Source organism: Dama dama, chromosome 29 (assembly GCF_033118175.1).
Source record: "Dama dama isolate Ldn47 chromosome 29, ASM3311817v1, whole genome shotgun sequence".
Classification (NCBI taxonomy): domain Eukaryota; kingdom Metazoa; phylum Chordata; class Mammalia; order Artiodactyla; family Cervidae; genus Dama; species Dama dama.
In genome coordinates this window covers 26,122,878-26,142,422 of record NC_083709.1, presented here as the reverse complement: position 1 = coordinate 26,142,422, position 19,545 = coordinate 26,122,878, and the positions used below count along the sequence as shown (strand labels likewise).

Here is a 19,545-nt window from a genome sequence, read left to right as displayed (position 1 = left end):
GTTTTCATTATAATTAATTTGAATCATTATGACTAACATGAGATTAGAGCAGCACTGTCGGAAAGAAATGTGATGCTAGCCACATATATGATTTACATTTCAAAGCAAAAAAGGGACAGGTGATTGTTAATAATATATTTTGTTTAACCCAGTGTAAAAAGCACATAAAATTTACCATCCTAAGTAAGAGTAAGTACATCTGTAAGTGTACAGTATAGTAAATTATCTGTACATTGTTATGTGACAGATATCTAAACATATTCATCTTGCAAAAGTGGTATTTATACCCATTGAACAGCAGCTCCCCATTTCCTCCTCCTCCTGAGCCCCAGCTAACCATAGTCTATATTCTGTGATTATGTTAAGCACCTCTTACAAGTGGTATCATGCAATATGTGACTTTTTGTTACTGGTGTAGTTCCCTTACCATGATGTTTCTCAGAGTTCATCTCTGTTGTGACATGTGACAGGTTTCCTTTTTTTGAAGGCTGAGAAATGTTCTGAGCTGTGTGTGTGGTAGCTGCCACGTTTTCATTTGTTGTCATTCAAGTTGTTTCTACCTCGAGGCTATTGTGAATCATACTTCAGTGAACATGAGTGTGCAAATCTCTCTTCACGATTGTCTTTTCAACTATTTTGGATGTATACAACTATGAATATTGTTACAACTTTACTTTCTTTTTTCTATAAGCTGAAGTATTTTATGTTTAATTATTTCATCTAAGAAACTTCTATTTTGTGTTTTAGGCCATAGTTTAAAATTTTTAATTGTCTAAGTTCAGTATTAATTCAACAAGTTTTTGCCCCCTTTAAGCTATCTTTGTATAAGAAACATACATTTTTAAAGGGTAAATATCTGAACTAGCAAATGAATTCAATAATCAGAACCTTGTATTCCTTTTATATTTTTCTATTTTGTATTTATATGTCTTTGAAAAGCCTAGTTAATAAAAAAATGAGAACTAGTTTCAGTGGAGATAAAAATTCAGTTTATTACTCTGATAAGGATTTTACTGAAATTTTCCCTTTTAACGCTTGAATTATCTGACCCCTACAATTAATTTCATTTTCTGTGCTCAGTTATGTTTTTTTAAAAACTTCTTATTTTGTATTGGGGTGTAGCCAGTTAACAATTGGTGTGGTAGTTTCAGGTGAACAGAGAAGGATCTCAGCCATACAGGTACGTGTATCCATTCTCCCCCAAACCCCCCTCCCACCCAGGCTGCCACAGACTCTGAGCAGCCTTCCATGTGCTGTGCGGTAGGTCCTTGTTGGTTATCCATTCTAGACATTAATAGAGCAGTATTGTCCTCAGGTGTTTTCAAGTGTTCATTTAAGCCATGCACATACATTGTTTTTCTTATAGTTTCTTAACACCATCCCCCATAAGCAACTTCTATCTGGAGATCACTGTAAGAGGTTTAGAATATTTTGATTCATCTTTCAGAGATAATGAATTTTACATCCCCTTTTTGTGAACTGCCTTCCTTTGGCCCTTGAACTTATGATTGGAACTCACCTACCTAATTTTCTTAGTGTACTCTATGTTTTCTTAATGGGGAAAATCACTCCCCAGGGGGAAAATCACTTCTTGGGAGGAGGGTGAAAAAAAATTTTAGACACTAATTTTATAATGGTTTGTGTTCCTCCAGAGGGTCGTTGTACATAAACAGATATACATCTATAATATAAAAACTTCATGGGAGGTGACTGGGAAAACAGTAGTCTACAAACAGCTCCTTTGGGGGACAACAATGGAAAAATAAGATTAAGAAACACGGATAAACTGCATGAGTGAAGAGGCAAGGAACCTGTCAGCAATAGTTTTTATTTATATTTTTGGAAAGGAAACTCCAGAGAATAAACAAATGCACTGATGGCAGAATATTTCAGGAACATTTCCCCAGGTCAAAGTGGCTCCTTCTGAGATTTTGCTACTATGTACACACTGCTTGGTAAACTTTTCAACTTCATAGCATATCAGAAGGAACTAGTCTGCATCCTCTTCCTGTCTCTTCTCTTGGAGAAGGTTTTAGCTTTTCATGGGGACCTGCTGTTAAAGGAAGATAAACTTTATACCAACCAGCCATTTTCTCCCTTTCTCTAGGAAGAGCAGTATATGTAGTTTTTAAATGTATTTCCCTAATATATCTTTAAATTAAACTTGTAGTTAGATTTATGTAGCTTTTTACTGAACAGTCAAAATATACAAAGTACATTTCCTATTTGGAGCATTGAAACACCATAAGCCTCAGTGACTTTGATTCATTGCTTTGATTCTCATCTTAACTATTTCCAACCCTAGTAGAAATATGAATCCAACAAAACAAAAGGCCTCTCAACAACACTTAAGTCCACGTATATCTTATAATGTCAATATTGTTGAGCCTTTAGATTCTTTAAAGGAACAGAGGAAATGTTCACATTTAATTATACCAACTTAGGACAAATTTGGTTGGTAACAACCTTCTTTCTTATTTCTTAAATCAGTGTCTTCTGAAGCTTTTTTTTTTTTTTTTTACTGTTTGATATTTAATATCCTGTGTGATTTTGTCATAATAATAAGCTATCAGTCACTCAGTTCTTGAACATATTTTTATTATTATGTTACCTTCCAGGTATATTTTAATCTTTCTGATTTTTTAGGTAGTAGAGAAAGGTTTAATAGCAGCTTTGTATTTGATTTTTCTATTAGGGAATCTGTATAGATAATAAAAATTAATTCCAAGGAAATTTGGATAAATCTTACATGAAAAAACCAACTTACTTACCCATTGCCTGCCCTGTATAAGAGAGATATCCTGGTAAGAAGTGCCAAAAATCTGTGTATAAACACTAACCAGATACTTATCTGGCTACTGAAATGTATATGCATAGAGTGGACTTTATGGGACCTAGGAAGAAGCAGAATTTGAAAGAACTGAATACAGAGATTTCAGATGCGATGCACTCCAAAGGAGAAAAGTTTAGAGTTTTATTTAGTTCGGCAAAGTTAATTGTTCATTTATAATATAAATCAATAGTCGTCAAAGGAGCAGAATATGGAGTCTCTAACATCATTTAAAATGTCCATTATACCATAAAAATTTAGTAATGTAAAGAAAGAAGAAAGTGTGAGTCAAGAGGAAAAGCAGTCACTATATACTAAACCTGATATAATCCAGATATTAAAATGAAAAGGACTTTAAAGTTACAAGCATATTTAAGGGCTTGAAGGAAAATAAAATCATAATAAATGAACAGATGGAGAATCCCACAGAGAAATGAATATAACAAAAAAAAGAAACCAACTGCAAATTCTAGAGTTGAAAATATAACTAAAATGAAAAATTTACTGATCATAACAGAATATAGAAGACAATAGGAAAAGAGAATCAGTGAACTTAAAAGATAAATAAATAGAAATTAACTAACCTGAATAAGAAAAAAGAAAGAGTAGAGCCTACATGATCTGTGCAACAATTTTAAGCAGTCTAACTTACATGTATTTGGAGTCCCAGAAAGAAGAAAAGGACAGAAAATGGGGGAGAAAAGGTAGTTGGAATAATGGCTGAAATTTTTCTGAATTTGATGAAAAAAATTTTACAGACCTAGATCAGGAAGCAACAATTAGAACTGGACATGGAACAACAGACTGGTTCCAAATAGGAAAAGGAGTACGCCAAGGCTGTATATTGTCACCCTGCTTATTTAGCTTATGTGCAGAGTACATCATGAGAAACACTGGGCTAGAAGAAGCACAAGCTGGAATCAAGATTGCCGGGAGAAATATCAATAACTTCAGATATGCAGATGACACCACCCTTATGGCAGAAAGTGAAGAGAAACTAAAAAGCCTCTTGATGAAAGTGAAAGAGGAGAGTGAAAAGTTGACTTAAAGCTTAACATTCAGAAAACTAAGATCATGGCATCTGGTCCCATCACTTCAAGGCAAATAGATGGGGAAACAGTGGAAACAATGTCAGACTTTATTTTTTTGGGCTCCAAAATCACTGCAGATGGTGATTGCAGCCATGAAATTAAAAGACGCTTACTCCCTGGAAGGAAAGTTATGACCAACCTATATAGCACATTAAAAAGCAGAGATATTACTTTGTCAACAATGGTCCATGTAGTCAAGGCTATGGTTTTTCCAGTAGTCATATATGGATGTGAGAGTTGGACTATAAAGAAAGCTGAGTGCAGAAGAATTGATGCTTTTGAACTGTGGTGTTGGAGAAGACTCTTGAGAGTCCCTTGGACTGCAAGGAGACCCAACTGGTCCATCCTAAAGGAAATCAGTCCTGAATGGTCATTCGAAGGACTGATGTTGAAGCTGAAACTCCAATACTTTGGCCACCTGATGCGAAGAGCTGACTCATCTGAAAAGACCCTGATGCTGGGAAAGATTGAGGGCAGGAGAAGAAGGGGACGATAGAGGATGAGATGGTTGGATGGCATCACCGACTCAATGGACATGAGTTTTGGGTAAATTCCAGGAGTTGGTGATGGACAGGGAGGCCTGACATTCTGCGGTTCATGGGATCGCAAAGAGTTGGACACGACAGAGCAACTGAACTGAACTGAACTGAAGAAGCTCTTCAAACCCCAAACAGAGTTAATATAAAAACTACTCACTTAAGCACATCATCATGACTGCTGAAATGCAACAATAAAGAGTAAAAAATAAAAGGAGCCAGAGAAAAATAATATGTATATACAGGGAATGATACTTCTCAGTCATTCTGAATTTTGTATTTCACTCTGAAATATGTTACTTTTAATATAAAAATCTTCTGTCCCTAAATATAATTATTTTTAGAAAGATGTTGTGTTTGGCTTTTGACATTCTGAAATACCAATCCCAAGAAAGGGCAGTGCCGAAGAATGTTCAAACTACTGCGTAATTGCATTCATTTCACATGCTGGCAAAGTAATGGTCAAAATTCTATAAGCTAGGCTTCAACAGTACATGAACTGAGAACTTCCAGATGTACAGGCTGGATTTAGAAAAGGCAGAGGAACCAGAGATCAAATTGCTAATATCTGTTGGGTCATAGAAAAAGTAAGAGAATTCTAGAAAAACATCTACTTCTGCTTCATTCCGTATGCTAAAGCCTTTGACTGTGTGGATCACAACTGAAAAATTCTTCAAGAAATGGGAATACCAGACCACCTCGCCTACTTCCTAAGAAACTGTTTGCAGGTCAAGAGGCAATATTTAGAACCAGACATGGAACAACTTACTGATTCCAAATTGGAAAAGGAGTATGTCAAGACTGTATATTGTCATCCTGCTTATTTAACTTCTATGCAGAGTACACCATGTGAAATGCCAGGCTGGATGAAGGACAAGCTGGAATCAAGATTGCCAGGAGAAATTTCAGTAGCCTCGAATACGCAGATGACACCACCCTTATGGCACAAAGAGAAGAGGAACTAAAGAGCCTCTTGATGAAGGTGAAAGAGGAGAGAGGAAAAGCTGGCTTAAAACTCAACATTCAAAAAACAAAGATCATGGCATTCAGTCTCATCACTTCATGTCAAATAGATGGGGAAACAGTGGAAACAGTGGAAACAGTGACAGACTATTTTCTTGGGCTCCAAAATCACTGCAGATGGTGACTCTAGCCGTGAAATTAAACTTGCTCCTTGGAAGAAAAGCTATGACAAACCTATACTATAGTGTATTAAAAAGCAGAGACATTACTGACAAAGGTCCGTCTAGTCAAAGCTATGGTTTTTCCAGTAGTCATGTATGGATGTGAGAGTTGGATCATAAAGAAGGCTGAGTGCTGAAGGATTGATGCTTTTGAGCTGTGGTGTTGGAGAAGACTGTTGAGAGTCCCTTGGACTGCAAGGAGATGAAAACAGTCAATCCTAAAGGAAATCAGTCCTGAATATTCATTGGAAGGACTGATGCTGAAGCTGAAGCTCCAATTCTTTGGCCACTTGATACAAAGAGCCAACTCACTGGAAAAGACCCTGATGCTGGGAAAGATTGAAGGCGGGAAAAGGGGACAACAGAGGACGAGATGGTTGGATGGCATCACCAACTCAATGGACATGAGTTTTAGCAAACTCTGGGAGATGGTGAAGGACAGGGAAGTCTGGCATGCTGCCGTCCATAGGGCTGCAAAAAGTCGGACACAACTGAGCGACTAAACAACAGCTCTGAAATACCACTATATTTTGGGGGGGTATTCATATCCCTACTTTAAAATAGAGGAAAAGTAAAGATGAACTTCCAGATGTTCAAGCTGGTTTTAGAAAAGGCAGAGGAACTAGAGACCAAATGGCCAACATCCGCTAGATCATCGAAAAAGCAAGAGTTCCAGAAAAACATCTATTTCTGCTTTATTGACTATGCCAAAGCCTTCAACTGTGTGGATCACAATAAACTGTGGAAAATTCTGAAAGAGATGGGAATACCAGGCCACCTGACCTGCCTCTTGAGAAACCTGTATGCAGATCAGGAAGCAACAGTTAGAACTGGACATGGAACAACAGACTGGTTCCCAATAGGAAAAGGACTACATCAAGGCTGTATATTGTCACCCTGCTTATTTAACTTATATGCAGAGTACATGATGTGAAATGCTGGGCTGGATGAAGCACAAGCTGGAATCAAGATTCCTGGGAGAAATATCAATATCAAGGTTAACCTCAGATATGCAGATGACACCACCCTTATGGCAGAAAGTGAAGAAGAACTAAAAAGCCTCTTGATGAAAGTGAAAGAGGAGAGTGAAAAAGTTGGCTCAAAGCTCAACATTCAGAAAACTAAGATCATGGCATCTGGTCCCATCACTTCATGGAAAGTAGATGGGGAGACAGTGGAAACAAGTGTCAGACTTTATTTTCTTGGGCTCCAAAATCACTGTAGATTGCAGCCATGAAATTAAAAGATGCTTGCTCCTTGGAAGGAAAGTTATGACCAACCTAGATAGCATATTAAAAAGCAGAGACATTACTTTGCCAACAAAGGTCCATCTGGTCAAGGCTATGGTTTTTCCAGTGGTCATGTATGGATGTGAGAGTTGGACTGTGAAGAAAGTTGAGCACCGAAAAATTGATGCTTTGGAACTGTGGTGTTGGAGAAGACTCTTGAGAGTCCCTTGGACTGCAAGGAGATCCAATCAGTCCATCCTAAAGGAGATCAGTCCTGGGTGTTCACTGGAAGGATGGATGCTGAAGTTGAAACTCCAGTATTTGGCCACCTCATGCGAAGAGTTGACTCATTGGAAAAGACCCTGATGCTGGGAGGGATTGGGGGCAGGAGGAGAAAGGGATGACAGAGGATGAGATGGCTGGATGGCATCACTGACTCGATGGACATGGGTTTGAGTAAACTCTGGTGATGGACAGAGAGGCCTGGCGTGCTGCGATTCATGGAGTCGCAAAGAGTCGGACATGACTGGGCGACTGAACTGAATTGAATCAAGATAAAATATTCTAAAATGAAACTGTATCACTGTATGCCTCTGCAAATAAGTAACTACAGTATGTATCAGATTATTCCCATGCCAGTCTCTGGCAGTACAGGAGAGAGGAAACTGGCTAAGGCAGGTTTGAATTCAGATTTCTTCATCTTGATATACAGGACATATATTTCAGTTCCATTTTAGTATCTGTTTTTGAGTTAGCTGGAATAAGATTTCCAGAACAATGGATGATGCCTGGGGAAAGAAGCCTGAAATAGCAAATTAATCAGGTATTACTGTTCTTTCCTCTTTCCATAGCTCACTGTAGCTCATACAGGCGTTTTGGGTCATAAAGTGATATCTTTTATCTTAAAAATGAATATTTCCTAAAGATGATGGTAGTATCACTCAGCACCAAAGCTTGACTGGTTGTTGACCTTGGGCAGTTACCTATCTAAGCTTTTTGTTGTTATTCAGTAGCTAACTCATGTATGACTCTTTGCATCCCAATGGACTGTAGCATGCCAGGCTCCCCTGTCCTCCAATATCTCCAGGAATTTGCTCAAATTCATGTCCATTGATGGTGATGCTATCTAATCATCTCATCCTCTACCTCCCCTTTCTCCTTTTGCCTTCAGTAGTTTCCTTATATAATAACATTTACCCCCTCCAACTCATCTCAGGGCTGTTATGAAAAGTAAATCAGATAATATATAAAGCCAGGCATGTTCCAGGTTCTCAGTAATATTGGTTTCCTTTTATACCTTTCTTTTCTCTTTAAAAAAGAGACTTTTAAAGCCAACATCGCAAAGTTAAGTCTCTGAAATAGAGAAGGTCGGTATTATTAATATTTAATTCTATGAGATGGAAGTTTTTAAAATACAGTTTTCTGGTTATAAATGTAATTCATAGTCATTATAGAGGATTTAGGAGATATAAGCAAGCATAAATAAAAATTAAAAATATAATCCTACTATAAAAAGTTTATTACTATTAAAATTTTGGTATCCTTTTAGTCTTTTTTCTGTATTTTATCACATCTTGGGGGGAAAAAAGCATTTCCCAAGTGTTCTCTGCCCAGCTATTCCTCTCTTTCAAAGGATTCACAGCCAGATTTATTAAAATCATCTCATTCTTGGTTCCATTTCTTTCTATAAAAATCTATTCTCAGGGGATATATACCCAGGTTCTCCTGGTCAGTAAATGCAACACATATTTTGCTATCTTAAAAAAAAAAAAATCTCTAATATTCTGCACTACAAACCACTCCTTTATTCTTGAAATGTTTTTTCCCCATGACTTGTGATTTTTCTTTTATTTCTTTGGTCACTTCTTATTCTATATGGATCCTTCATGTTTAGCCTTTTAAAATTTGGTATTTTTGTAAGTGCAGTCATGAATCCTTTTCTATTGATGATTTCAACCACTCCCATAGCTTCAGGTGCGATGTCTATGCTGGTGGTTTTGGAAACTGTCTTCTGATCTCACATTTTTCTCTGGGCTTTCAACCTGTATTTCTCTATATGGGCATATTTACTTATCTTTATTTGGATGTTTTTGAGGTTTCTCAAACTCAACAAGTCCTAAATCACCTTCAGTGTATCATCTCTTCCTCCTACAGACAAAAATTTGTGTCTCTTTCTGCCTACCCTCCCGTATACTCATTTATTCAAGTTGGAAATTGGATTCTGCACTGACTTCTCTCACTCAACCACTGTATTTGGTCGATTGCCTGTTTGTTAATCCCAAATCCCTCATGTTTCTTAGTTCCTCCAGATCTCTTCTGCTTTGTTTCTTCAATTATTTTTATCTGGCAGGAGACCCCAGTTCGATTCCTGGGTCAGGAAGCTCCCCTGGAGAAGGGATAGGCTATCCACTCCAGTATTCTTGGGCTTCCCCTGTGGCTCAGCTGGTAAAGAATCCACCTGCAATGCAGGAGACCTGGGTTCGATCCCTCAGTTGGGAAGATCCTCTAGAGAAGGGAAAGGCTACCCGATCCAGGATTCTGGCCTGGAGAATTCCATGAACTGTATAGTCTTTGGGGTCGCAAAGAGTAGGACACAACTGAGTTGACTTTCACTTTCACTAATTGTATATTTTATCAAATATATGTATAGCCTTCTTCCACTGAACTATAAGTTCTTTGTTCATTGCTATATCCTCCATGCCTTTCTATTTGCCTGGCACATAGAAAGCATTTAATAAATATTGTTTAATGAAAAAACAAATTCTCAGCAGCATAAGATTTCTTGCCTAGATCACTGAATCAACTGGTCTTCTTGCACATAGTTATGCTGTTTCAATTCACTGTCCATGTGGCAACCAGAATGAACTTTCTAAAATTTAACCATGTCACTCTCTCATTTGAAACTCATTGATGACTTGCCATAGCCCTTAGCATAAAGTCCCAGTTCCCTATCTTGACTTAAGCCCTTCATGAACTGATCCTTCAACTTTTCCATTTTATCTCCTACCACCAACCATTTCAAACTGTGAGTTCTAGGCATACCAAACGTCTGTTATTTGCTCAGAAATACTATACTTTCTTACCTCTAGACATTTTTGCACATAATGATTATTTTCTCTGGAAACTCACTTTTTCCTTTGTGTGGCTGATTCCTAATGCTTAAGGCAACAGTTATAAGGCATAGCTGTAGAGAATTCTTTTGACCAATATCCTTTATTTTTTTATAGTAAAAAGTATCCTGTATCCTGTAATCTTTTCATAGTAGTTATCCAGTTTATTGTAAATGCTTCTTTAATTTTCTAATTTAACCCCTAGAATATAGCTTCTTGAGTGAAAACAGTGTCTTTCTTGATTTCCATCAGCTCCTGGCACATAGTAGATGCTCAATGCTTTTTTTTTTTTTTTTTTTGCTTTTTTTTTAAATTCTTTTTTTTTTTTTTTATTACTTGGAGGCTAATTACTTCACAACATTTCAGTGGGTTTTGTCATACATTGATATGAATCAGCCATAGAGTTACACACCACACACCCACACACACACACACACATGCAGTCATCATTATTCATGGATTCTGTATTTGTAAATTTACTTTCTCACTAAAATTAATTTTTAACCCCAAATTCATATGTGTAGTACTTTCATGGTCTTTTGTGAACACATGCAGAGGTGAAAAATTTGAATGCTCAAGTTCTCAGTGGAGGTTGAATAAGGCAACACCATGCCTCTTGCTTTAGTTCACATACTTAAAAGCATTCTTTTCATGGTACATTATTTAATGTCACTTTTTAAAATCACATTTTTATGTATTTTTGTTCATGCTTTTGCTTTTTAAAATGGCCCCCAAGTATAGTGCTGAAGTGTTGACAAGTGTTTCTAAGCGGAAGGCTGTGATATGCCTTACAGTGAAAATGTGTCTGTTAGAACAAGCTTCGTAGAGCTATGCCTCTACGTGGTTGACCTTTAGTTCAGTCTTAACAAATTAATAATATATATTAAATAAAAGTATATTTTAAGAGAAATATACATAAAACAAAGTTATGTTAGTTTCTTGATAAAAATATTGTCAGAGGCTCACAGAAACTAACTCTGTATTTCCCGTAGGAGTTAAATGCTTGCTAACTCTGTGTACAGTGATTTTACAGAATATAACTAGCACAAATAATGAGAGCTGACTGTATATGTAATTATAAAATATTGCTCATAATGTTTCATAACTTGCTTTTCTCCCCCACATAACTGTGTATATATGTCATGCACATACTAAAAATAATGAGTATTGATCTTATATGTTAATTTTGAAGTAAGAAAAAGAACTATATGTGTTCTTGTATGTTTATATGAGTATGGACACAAATGTGATTAATACATATCAGGTTATGTTGGTTACCTAGGGGGTGAGTAATTTTTAAAAATTTTATATTGTCTTAATGGTTACAATGAACATGTTTTTGGTGCAGACACTCTTGTAAACCATGATTTTTAGTGATTTTATTTCCTTTCGGGAAAGAACTAAAGTTTCGACTAAGTATGGCATTTGAATTTTCCTGCATTTCAGATAGTCAGAGGCTACAGTTGGATCTACAAAAAATGGAGCTTCTGGAAAGTAAAATGACTGAGGAACAACAGTCTCTAAAAAACAAAATTAAGCAAATGATAACTGATCTGGAGACATATAATGATTTGGCAGCTTTAAAATCATCAGGTGAAGAAAAGAAAAAGGTAAATGGTAACAATGCTATAAAATTGTAATTCAAATTGTTTTTCTTGATTAAATTTAATAATATATGTGTTTTTAAAACTTTGTAAGTTTATTTTCAGTTGATTACTTGATTTATAAGGAAAAAATAAAAATGTTTAACATACAAAGTAGGAATTTAGAGTGATTTAAATTTCAAAACAAAAGACAAAAATTGAAAAGCAAGGGATAGAGTGCTTCAACAAATATAATAATTGTGTCCTCAGTCATTACTGACTCTCTGAGACCCCATGGATTATAGACCATCAGGCTCCTCTGTCTATGCAATTTTCTAGGTAAGATATTGTAGCAGGTTGCCATTTCCTACTCCAGGGGATCTTCCCAACCCAGAGATCAAAGTTGCATCTCTTTCATCTCCTGCATTGGCAGGCAGGTTCTTTTCCACTTCACTACCTGGGAAGCCCTTCAACAAATATAAACTTTGTTAAATGCAAATTTGATTAGGATATTTCTCTACTTAAGACTTCTCAGTGGCTTTTCATTGCTATTTACATTAATTTAAAGTAAATCTGGTGGAGTACAAACACATAAGGCAGCCCTGATAAGTTATTATTTATATTGTTAATATTAATTTGGCTTATTATGAACTTCCTCAGTGACTCGGCCTAAAGAATCCACCGGTCAGGACCCACCAGACTCAGGTTTGATCCCTGGGTCAGGAAGATCCCCTGGAGAAGGAAATGGCAACCCACTCCAGTATTCTTGCCTGGAAATCCCATGGACAGGGAAGCCTTGTGGGCTATAGTTTATGGGGTTGCGAGAGTTGAACACAACTTAGGGACTAAACAACACGAACACAATTTAGCTTATTATAGTTAGAAGGATATTTTTACAAACAGGTTTTCTAGCCTTGGTAGGATTTTATTAGAATATTATTGATATTATTTAAGTCAAATGCTATTTTTATTGATTTACTAGATACCTGCTAAAGCCTTTTGTTTACTTCCATTTGGATCTATCTAGAAGTTACATCAGGAGAGAACAGTATTATCAACTCGCAGAAATGCCTTTAAAAAAGTAATGGAGAAACTAAACACAGAATGTGAGACACTAAAAACACAGCTGCAAGAAAACGAGACACATTCTCAGGTAAAAAAGGAGAAAGGACTGAAATTCGTTTCTAGTTTTAGATTATCTGGCATGTCCTGTTAATCTGTATTTTCACCCTCAAAGCAACCCATTCCTTTTTTTTATTCGGCTTTGTTTACCTACCAGATTTTCTGGCTTTGAAGATAGCTAGATTCTGTACAGTCTCCACTCAGAATGAGTTTATTCCTGCTTTCCTGCCTTCTATAAACCTATATTGAAGGCCAGCTCTAGGCTTGGCACTATTCTGGACACAGCCATTATGATAATAGCTTTTAAAAATATCAAAAGTAAAGTGTTTTAAATGCAGAAACATTGCTAATACATCAGTGCCACAGATAATGAAAATGAGCCATAATGACTAGTATCCCACCACCCAGAAGAGATGACTTTATGCATATGTGGATAGATATTTCTAGTCTATATGTATGTGGTATGAATACATTCACTTTATACATACACATAAGTGTACATTATTTCTGTATATTTATAGAAATGGTACTATATTGTACCTATTATTTGGAAACTTGTTTTTCATTATTAACTATACTTTCCCTTGTCAGTAAATTTTTAAAAATATGATTCTATATAATATTTGACTCTTTGGATATAGCATAATTTTATAGCATAATTTACTCAGTTCCAAATTGTTAAGACATTTTGATTATTTCTCATTTTAAAACTGTTCAAATAATGCTATGAAGAGCAGTCCTATTCTTGAATTTCTTTATTTACATTTCTGATGATTTACTCAGGTTGCAGAGGCAAACCCTTTTTCAATATCACTCATCCTGCTGATAATTACCTCAACAAGGTCTGAGGTCTTCCAGATTGAAGGGCAGAAGCCTAGTCTCTGTCCCTCACTTTCTCCCCAGCACTGTGTTAGTGGTTGGCACATGATAAGTGTTCAATAAGTATTTTTTGGTGGATTAAATGAAGCATGCGTGTCATATACAAAATCAGTTATTATGGTCTGATAAAGGTTGGTTATTCTCACATCAAATTAGTCTATGTTAACAATTTGCAGCTATGATTTATTAATGCTAAATGCATTAAATTTTTTCTTCATGTGGTAACATGATCATGATAGACAGCCGTCATTAACATTTTGGTATAATATCCTGTAAACTTTTTCCCTTTGCAGTTATACATCCTTAATTATATTGTTCTTACAAATAATGAAATCATTCTATGCATACAGTCTTTAAGCATTTCTTTTCTTACTTAAATGTTTTCAAGCTCTTTTTTTGATATTTTTAGGATGTCAGCTGTTTCATTGTATGTATGTACCTTTTAAAAAAAGATAAACCTTATATTCTTCATAAAAGGGATGGACTCTCATCAGAGTTTGCCACAAACTTAGAAATCACTAATTTACATGTTTCAAATTTATTAGTCAATTACTCTGTCTCTGCTTTATAATATATAAGCCTATTTATAGACTTGTAAATAACAAATTTATCCTTGTCTGTTTAGAGTTGGAATGGATACTGGAGAAGTAAACCTAAGAAAAAGTTAATGAGGCCATTGTCTTATGGTTCATAGGAAAGAGCATTGATACTTCATATGGATTTCGGCCCTCTTCTTTCACTGAATAGATGATTTAAAGAGAAAAACATTTGATAAACACAGTTTCTTAGAGCCAGTCCGTGGCTACCTTGTTTATTCCCACATTAAGTGCTAATCTTATTCTTAACCCCATCTACAGGAATTTGTAACATAAACCACAATTTATAATGCTTCTCTGTATTATGGGTTGCCTTTTATGAATCCCAGTTGTTTGAATCAAATCCTGGTCTCCCTATTTTTTGAAGTTATTTTCTTAAAAACTGGCTTTGACATCTATAAATAACATGGCATAACAGACCTTTTTTGAGTGGTTATTTATTTTATATCATTTAAACATATTTATATTGGAACAAACTGCAAAACTCCTAGAAGAAAACATAGGGAAAAAGCTCCTTGACGTTAGTCTTGGCAACAGGTTTTTATTGTAACACCAAAAAGCACAAGCAACCAAGGCAAAAATAAATAAATGGTCCACATCAGACTAAAAAGTTTCTGCACAGCAAATGAAACAATCAACAAAATGAAAAAGCAGTTTACAGTTTGGGAGAAAATATTTGCAAGTCACATGTTTCAGGGTTATACAAAGCATAGTATAAAGAACTCATGATAGACTTAAAAGAAGTTGTAGGAAGAAAAGAGATTTGTGCTTCTTGACATCCTTGGGGGTTTAAAGGCAAGGTTTAAATACATCACTGAAATAAATAAATGTATGGTATAGAAGGAATTTGACCATATGACATAGAGTTGCTTTTATAGCATTATTCATGTAGCACTTAAGAGGTTTGCTGCAAAATAAGAAGGCCACCCCTTTATATGAAACAAAGAGGGAAAATTTGGTACTTGACTTTGCAAAAGGTTATTTGAGATTTATTGTCCAAAAGTGCTGACTACTTCCTTAAGTCCATCTGAACTTCAAGGTTCTATCAGGGGAAGCTAGATCTGATTTCGTAGCATTAACTCACAGCACATACAGTTCATATAATTAGTTATGACTCATCCTAATATCTAGATTCATCTCCTTGGAGGAAACAATGGGATAGATGCTACTCTGATACTGAACTTATGCCCTGAAAATAATTTTAACTTGAGTTTAGGAAGAAATATGAATGCTGTTTCAGTTATCAGATTTTTTTAAATGATTATTACTTCTTGGAAATATCCAGGCAGAACATTATTTTAATGTTTCATTTTTCAGACTTTCCTTTGCTTAGGAAAAAAACTATGTGCATCTTAAAAAGACCATAACCCAGAGTTGCAAGGTTAATTAAATCAGAAAAACAATTTAATTCTATAACAGTAAAATTGTCTTTGGAGGAAGCAACCGTCAATATAATATCCACATTAGCTTCCTGTTGATGCAGAAATTATTGTAAGAATGCCAGCTTTTTACCAGCCCTCTTATAATCTTTACACTGCAGCTCTGCTCTTATCACAGCTTGTGAAATTAGACAGGAAATTTAGCCCTGGAAATAAGGAAGTTTCTCCTATATAGCTGAACCTTTGACAGTGTTAGAATATGTAGTACTTTCATGGCATTAGACCTTCAGATTTCAAGGAGAGATTCTTATCATGTCCCATTCTTCTTTTTAAAGTTCTTTTAGGGAAGGGAAATATAAATTGTCTTTCAGTTGGTATGTTCATTGGTATAATAAATATGTTCCAATTAAAGTAAATAGAGTAAACTTGTTGAATTCAACGTTCTATTTAGTATTATATTTACTGTTGTTTAACTTTTTCTAAATTTCTTGTCTGTCATGGCTTTATCTCTGTAAAATGCAGGAGTTGAAAAGATTTAAAATTGAGGGTTTTTTCTTATATCTCAAAGGAGTGTATAATTGTTTTGAATATGGGCACTGGTGAACATTTTTCTTTTGTGTTTTTAGCTCACAAATTTGGAGAGGAAGTGGCAACACCATGAGCAAAATAATTTTGTGATGAAAGAATGTATCCTTTAAAAAACTGCAAATGGACTTGACTGAGGGGTTTTTTTTTTTTCTAGGAATTTCTTTAAAGACTGAAATAATATTCAGTTCAACATAAAATACCTAATATGTACAAAATACTGCTTAAACTATGTGGGAAATGAATAAGACAGTTTCCATCCTACAATAGTGTGTGCGTGTGTGTGTGTGTGTGTGTGTGTGTGTGTGTGTACTAAAGTAACTAATAGAAGGCAGACCATACAAAGCCACATTGTGGCATAGTGACTAAGTACTCAGAGTTTAGAGTCAGGAGATCTAATTTTAAATATTGATGCTACTACGTATAGTTTATGGACAGTTTACTTAACTGTTTAAACTGCAATGTTATCATCTCAAATACAGCTAATATTTCCTTCTCATAGACTTGTTGGGAGAATTACATATAACCATATATATGTATATGTGTGTATGTATGGTCATTTGTTGTTATTTATAATGCTGTACCTTAGATATCTGGGAAGCAAAGGGAGAGATAACCAAGAAATGTCATGAGAAATTTGACCTTCAATCTCATCTACCAAGATAGTACTTATGTCCCATCTTATTTCTATCAAGATAGTACTTACATTCAGTCTTTTTGCTCATCTTTTTGTGTAATCATAGATGGAAGCAGCAACTGACAACAGGTGTTGTGGAGTGTAAGAAGCGTTTCCCCAAAGGTTGTCTCCTAGTCCCTTCTTTGACCTATTCAAGAGCAACTCTGATTAGAGAACTAGATTCTAACTCATTGGTTGCATAGGTTCTCTAGGATGCTACTGAACATCCTCTCAGGGCAGCTTGGACCCAGCTTTCCTCCAGATGAGATGCTAAAGGTTCTATTCCCAGTGGTCGTGCAATTTATTTTAAAAGCAGATTTGTATTCACAATTGGTTAAAGTCCAGAACTCTGGTTTTCTCTGACACAAAGTAGGTGATTTTGAAGCAGAGTGACGTCTAGAAACTTGCCTGAAATTCTGTGTGGTACTCTAAAGAATGTGGTTCTTCTGAACATTGAATTGTTCTATGACCAGATTGAGATGAATAACATATTAACTCTAAAAATGTTTGTATACCATAGGTGACCTTTTTTGAAACAAGTTTGGCCTGGCCTTTTAGGGTTAGACCTTCTAGGTTTGATGCTTAATCTGTTAAAATACTGTTTGAAACTATTCTAATTGTGCTTTTTTGTGCCATCTTCAGTTTTCAGTAAGAAAAATACTAGTGTAATTTGGGTCTTTTCCACATGACAGAATTAGATTAATATTTGTATTGATATTGTTCCTCTTAACTCATGTACTTAGTCATAGCAACCAAGAGTCAAGAGAGTGATTACCGGTCGATTATGAAGAATGTGTCCAAGCAGATTGCAGAGTATAATAAAAGCATCATGGATGCTCTGCATAGCATGAGCAGAAACTGAGTCTGAACCAACTGCAAGTCTCTATAGAAATGTTCTCTTGCTGCTAAATTGTACATGCCATTAAAAAAATTGCTTACCCTTGACGAGTTTTACCTAAAAATTTTGAAAGTTGTAATTTCATGGCCTCTTCGAAGAATAATGCTTTAAATAGTATAATAGTTTAATAAATAGCTTATGTATTAAAAAAGTATCATCTCCTTTTATATTTAGATTTGTTTTGTGTAGGTGATAAAAATGTGTCAGAGAACCAGAAGATAAAACAAACTAAAAGTAGCTATTGTTATTCATTTAGTTGGTATAATCTGTCTGTGGCAGCAAATGCTATCATCTTTTCATATGTCAAGCCTAGGAGGCATGCCTGGAGTATGATTCTGATTTAGCATTTATCAACCTTGCCAACTTTTGCTTCTAGAAATCGATAATAAGAATAGAAGGGAGGTATTTAGTTTTGAGCTTTACTTCTCAAGCAAGATATATTTGATGTGTTTTAAGGCATATGAAATCACAGGTAAATAGGTAAAATTTTTTACCTGTCAGTTATTCCTTTGTGAAATTAAGACTGTTCTTTATTGGGAATTAATATTTTTACTCTTTGCGTTTAAAAAATTCTTTCTTACATGTATTTGCTAGGGAAAGCATGAAATTTAAAATAAATGTTGTATTTACAGTGGACTCTTTCAGACTATGGCTGCTGCTGTTCACTTCTATTCCGGAATATGCATTCACTCTTTAGTACTACAGGAGGACTTAAAACAGATTAATTTATAAGCATTGCCAGCACGTTTGAAAGGATAAGGTGGAAGAGGTAGAAATGTATCATATCAATCTGGGGAGACATTATGGAACTGAAGATGTAGCCTGCCTTTTGGGAAGAGTGAGTCACTTTTGCCAGAATAAAGTATTCCTTAAAACTATCCTTCCTTTGCTCTGATCTTGCATTCCTCGAGTAATTCTACTTCTCAGTTTTCATGAAACACAAGCTTATTAGTTTCTTTTTTAAAAAGGCTTTATTGAGTTATAAGTCACATATAATAAAAGTTCCCATGCATGTTCCTTACCTGAAGTAAATATTTATCATTAAATTATTCAATTTTAGTTCAGTGTGAGTTTAGGTAGAAGAGTGAACGTTTCTGAATTTGATTAACTCTGGATTACTAATATGGCTGACTATTGTGCACATTGATACATTCATTAAGGTGGCAATCATAAAATATGTTCCTTAGATCCTGAGTTCTTCAGGTTTCTAATAGGTATTATACCATCAAAGGATTCATAGTCAAAGGAATTTGGGAAGCATTATTTGAAACAAAGGTAAATTATTCTCTTCTTTTCTGCTCAGAACCCTTAATATGCTAATGTGCAACAAGTTCAAGAAGAATATATACTATTAATATTACAGGTTTTTTCTGAGTAGTGGGATTGTGGGTCTTTTCATCTTCATTGAAGTGAACTTCCTGGTACTTTCTCAAAATTAGCTGTGATGTCCATATAATAGTTAGACATGCAATAAAAATTCAAATTAAAAACATATATACAGTCAATACTTTAACTTGTAGAAAGGACATATGATACTTTAGACAGCTCTGCCGTAATCATTGAGCTGGAACTTAACCAGTCTTTACTCAGAAAGAAAGTAGGAAGAAAATTGCCTTGTCATTATATATACGTGTTTATATTATAACATTGTGATGTTTGGCAGAAAAAAGTTGAAAATTTCTTGAAAAAAGCAAAATTTCCAACTTCCATTCTAAATTACTCATATATGATATTTGGGGAACATAACTGAACAGGATTTCTTTAAACTAAAATGTGTTATCTGAGGGAAATTCTTACTAATGTCTCTTCCTTCCTCTCAGAGCTTTTCAACAAATCCAACAAGAATA

The 19,545-nt window shown here is 35.2% G+C and overlaps 1 protein-coding gene across 4 annotated transcripts in view; it reads left to right on the top strand.

Annotated features, from left to right (window-relative positions):
- IFT74 (intraflagellar transport 74) overlaps positions 1-18,574 on the top strand; it is a 97,355-nt gene extending 78,781 nt beyond the window's left edge. For all 4 annotated transcript variants that reach the window (XM_061132268.1, XM_061132266.1, XM_061132267.1 and 1 more), the window contains 4 exons: positions 11,427-11,590; positions 12,591-12,716; positions 16,166-16,226; positions 17,544-18,574. In XM_061132268.1, coding sequence (XP_060988251.1) covers positions 11,427-11,590; positions 12,591-12,716; positions 16,166-16,226; positions 17,544-17,662 — 470 coding nt within the window. In that variant the 3' untranslated portion in view covers positions 17,663-18,574. The remainder of the gene's footprint in view (positions 1-11,426; positions 11,591-12,590; positions 12,717-16,165; positions 16,227-17,543) is intronic.
- The last annotated feature ends 971 nt before the right edge of the window (positions 18,575-19,545 follow it).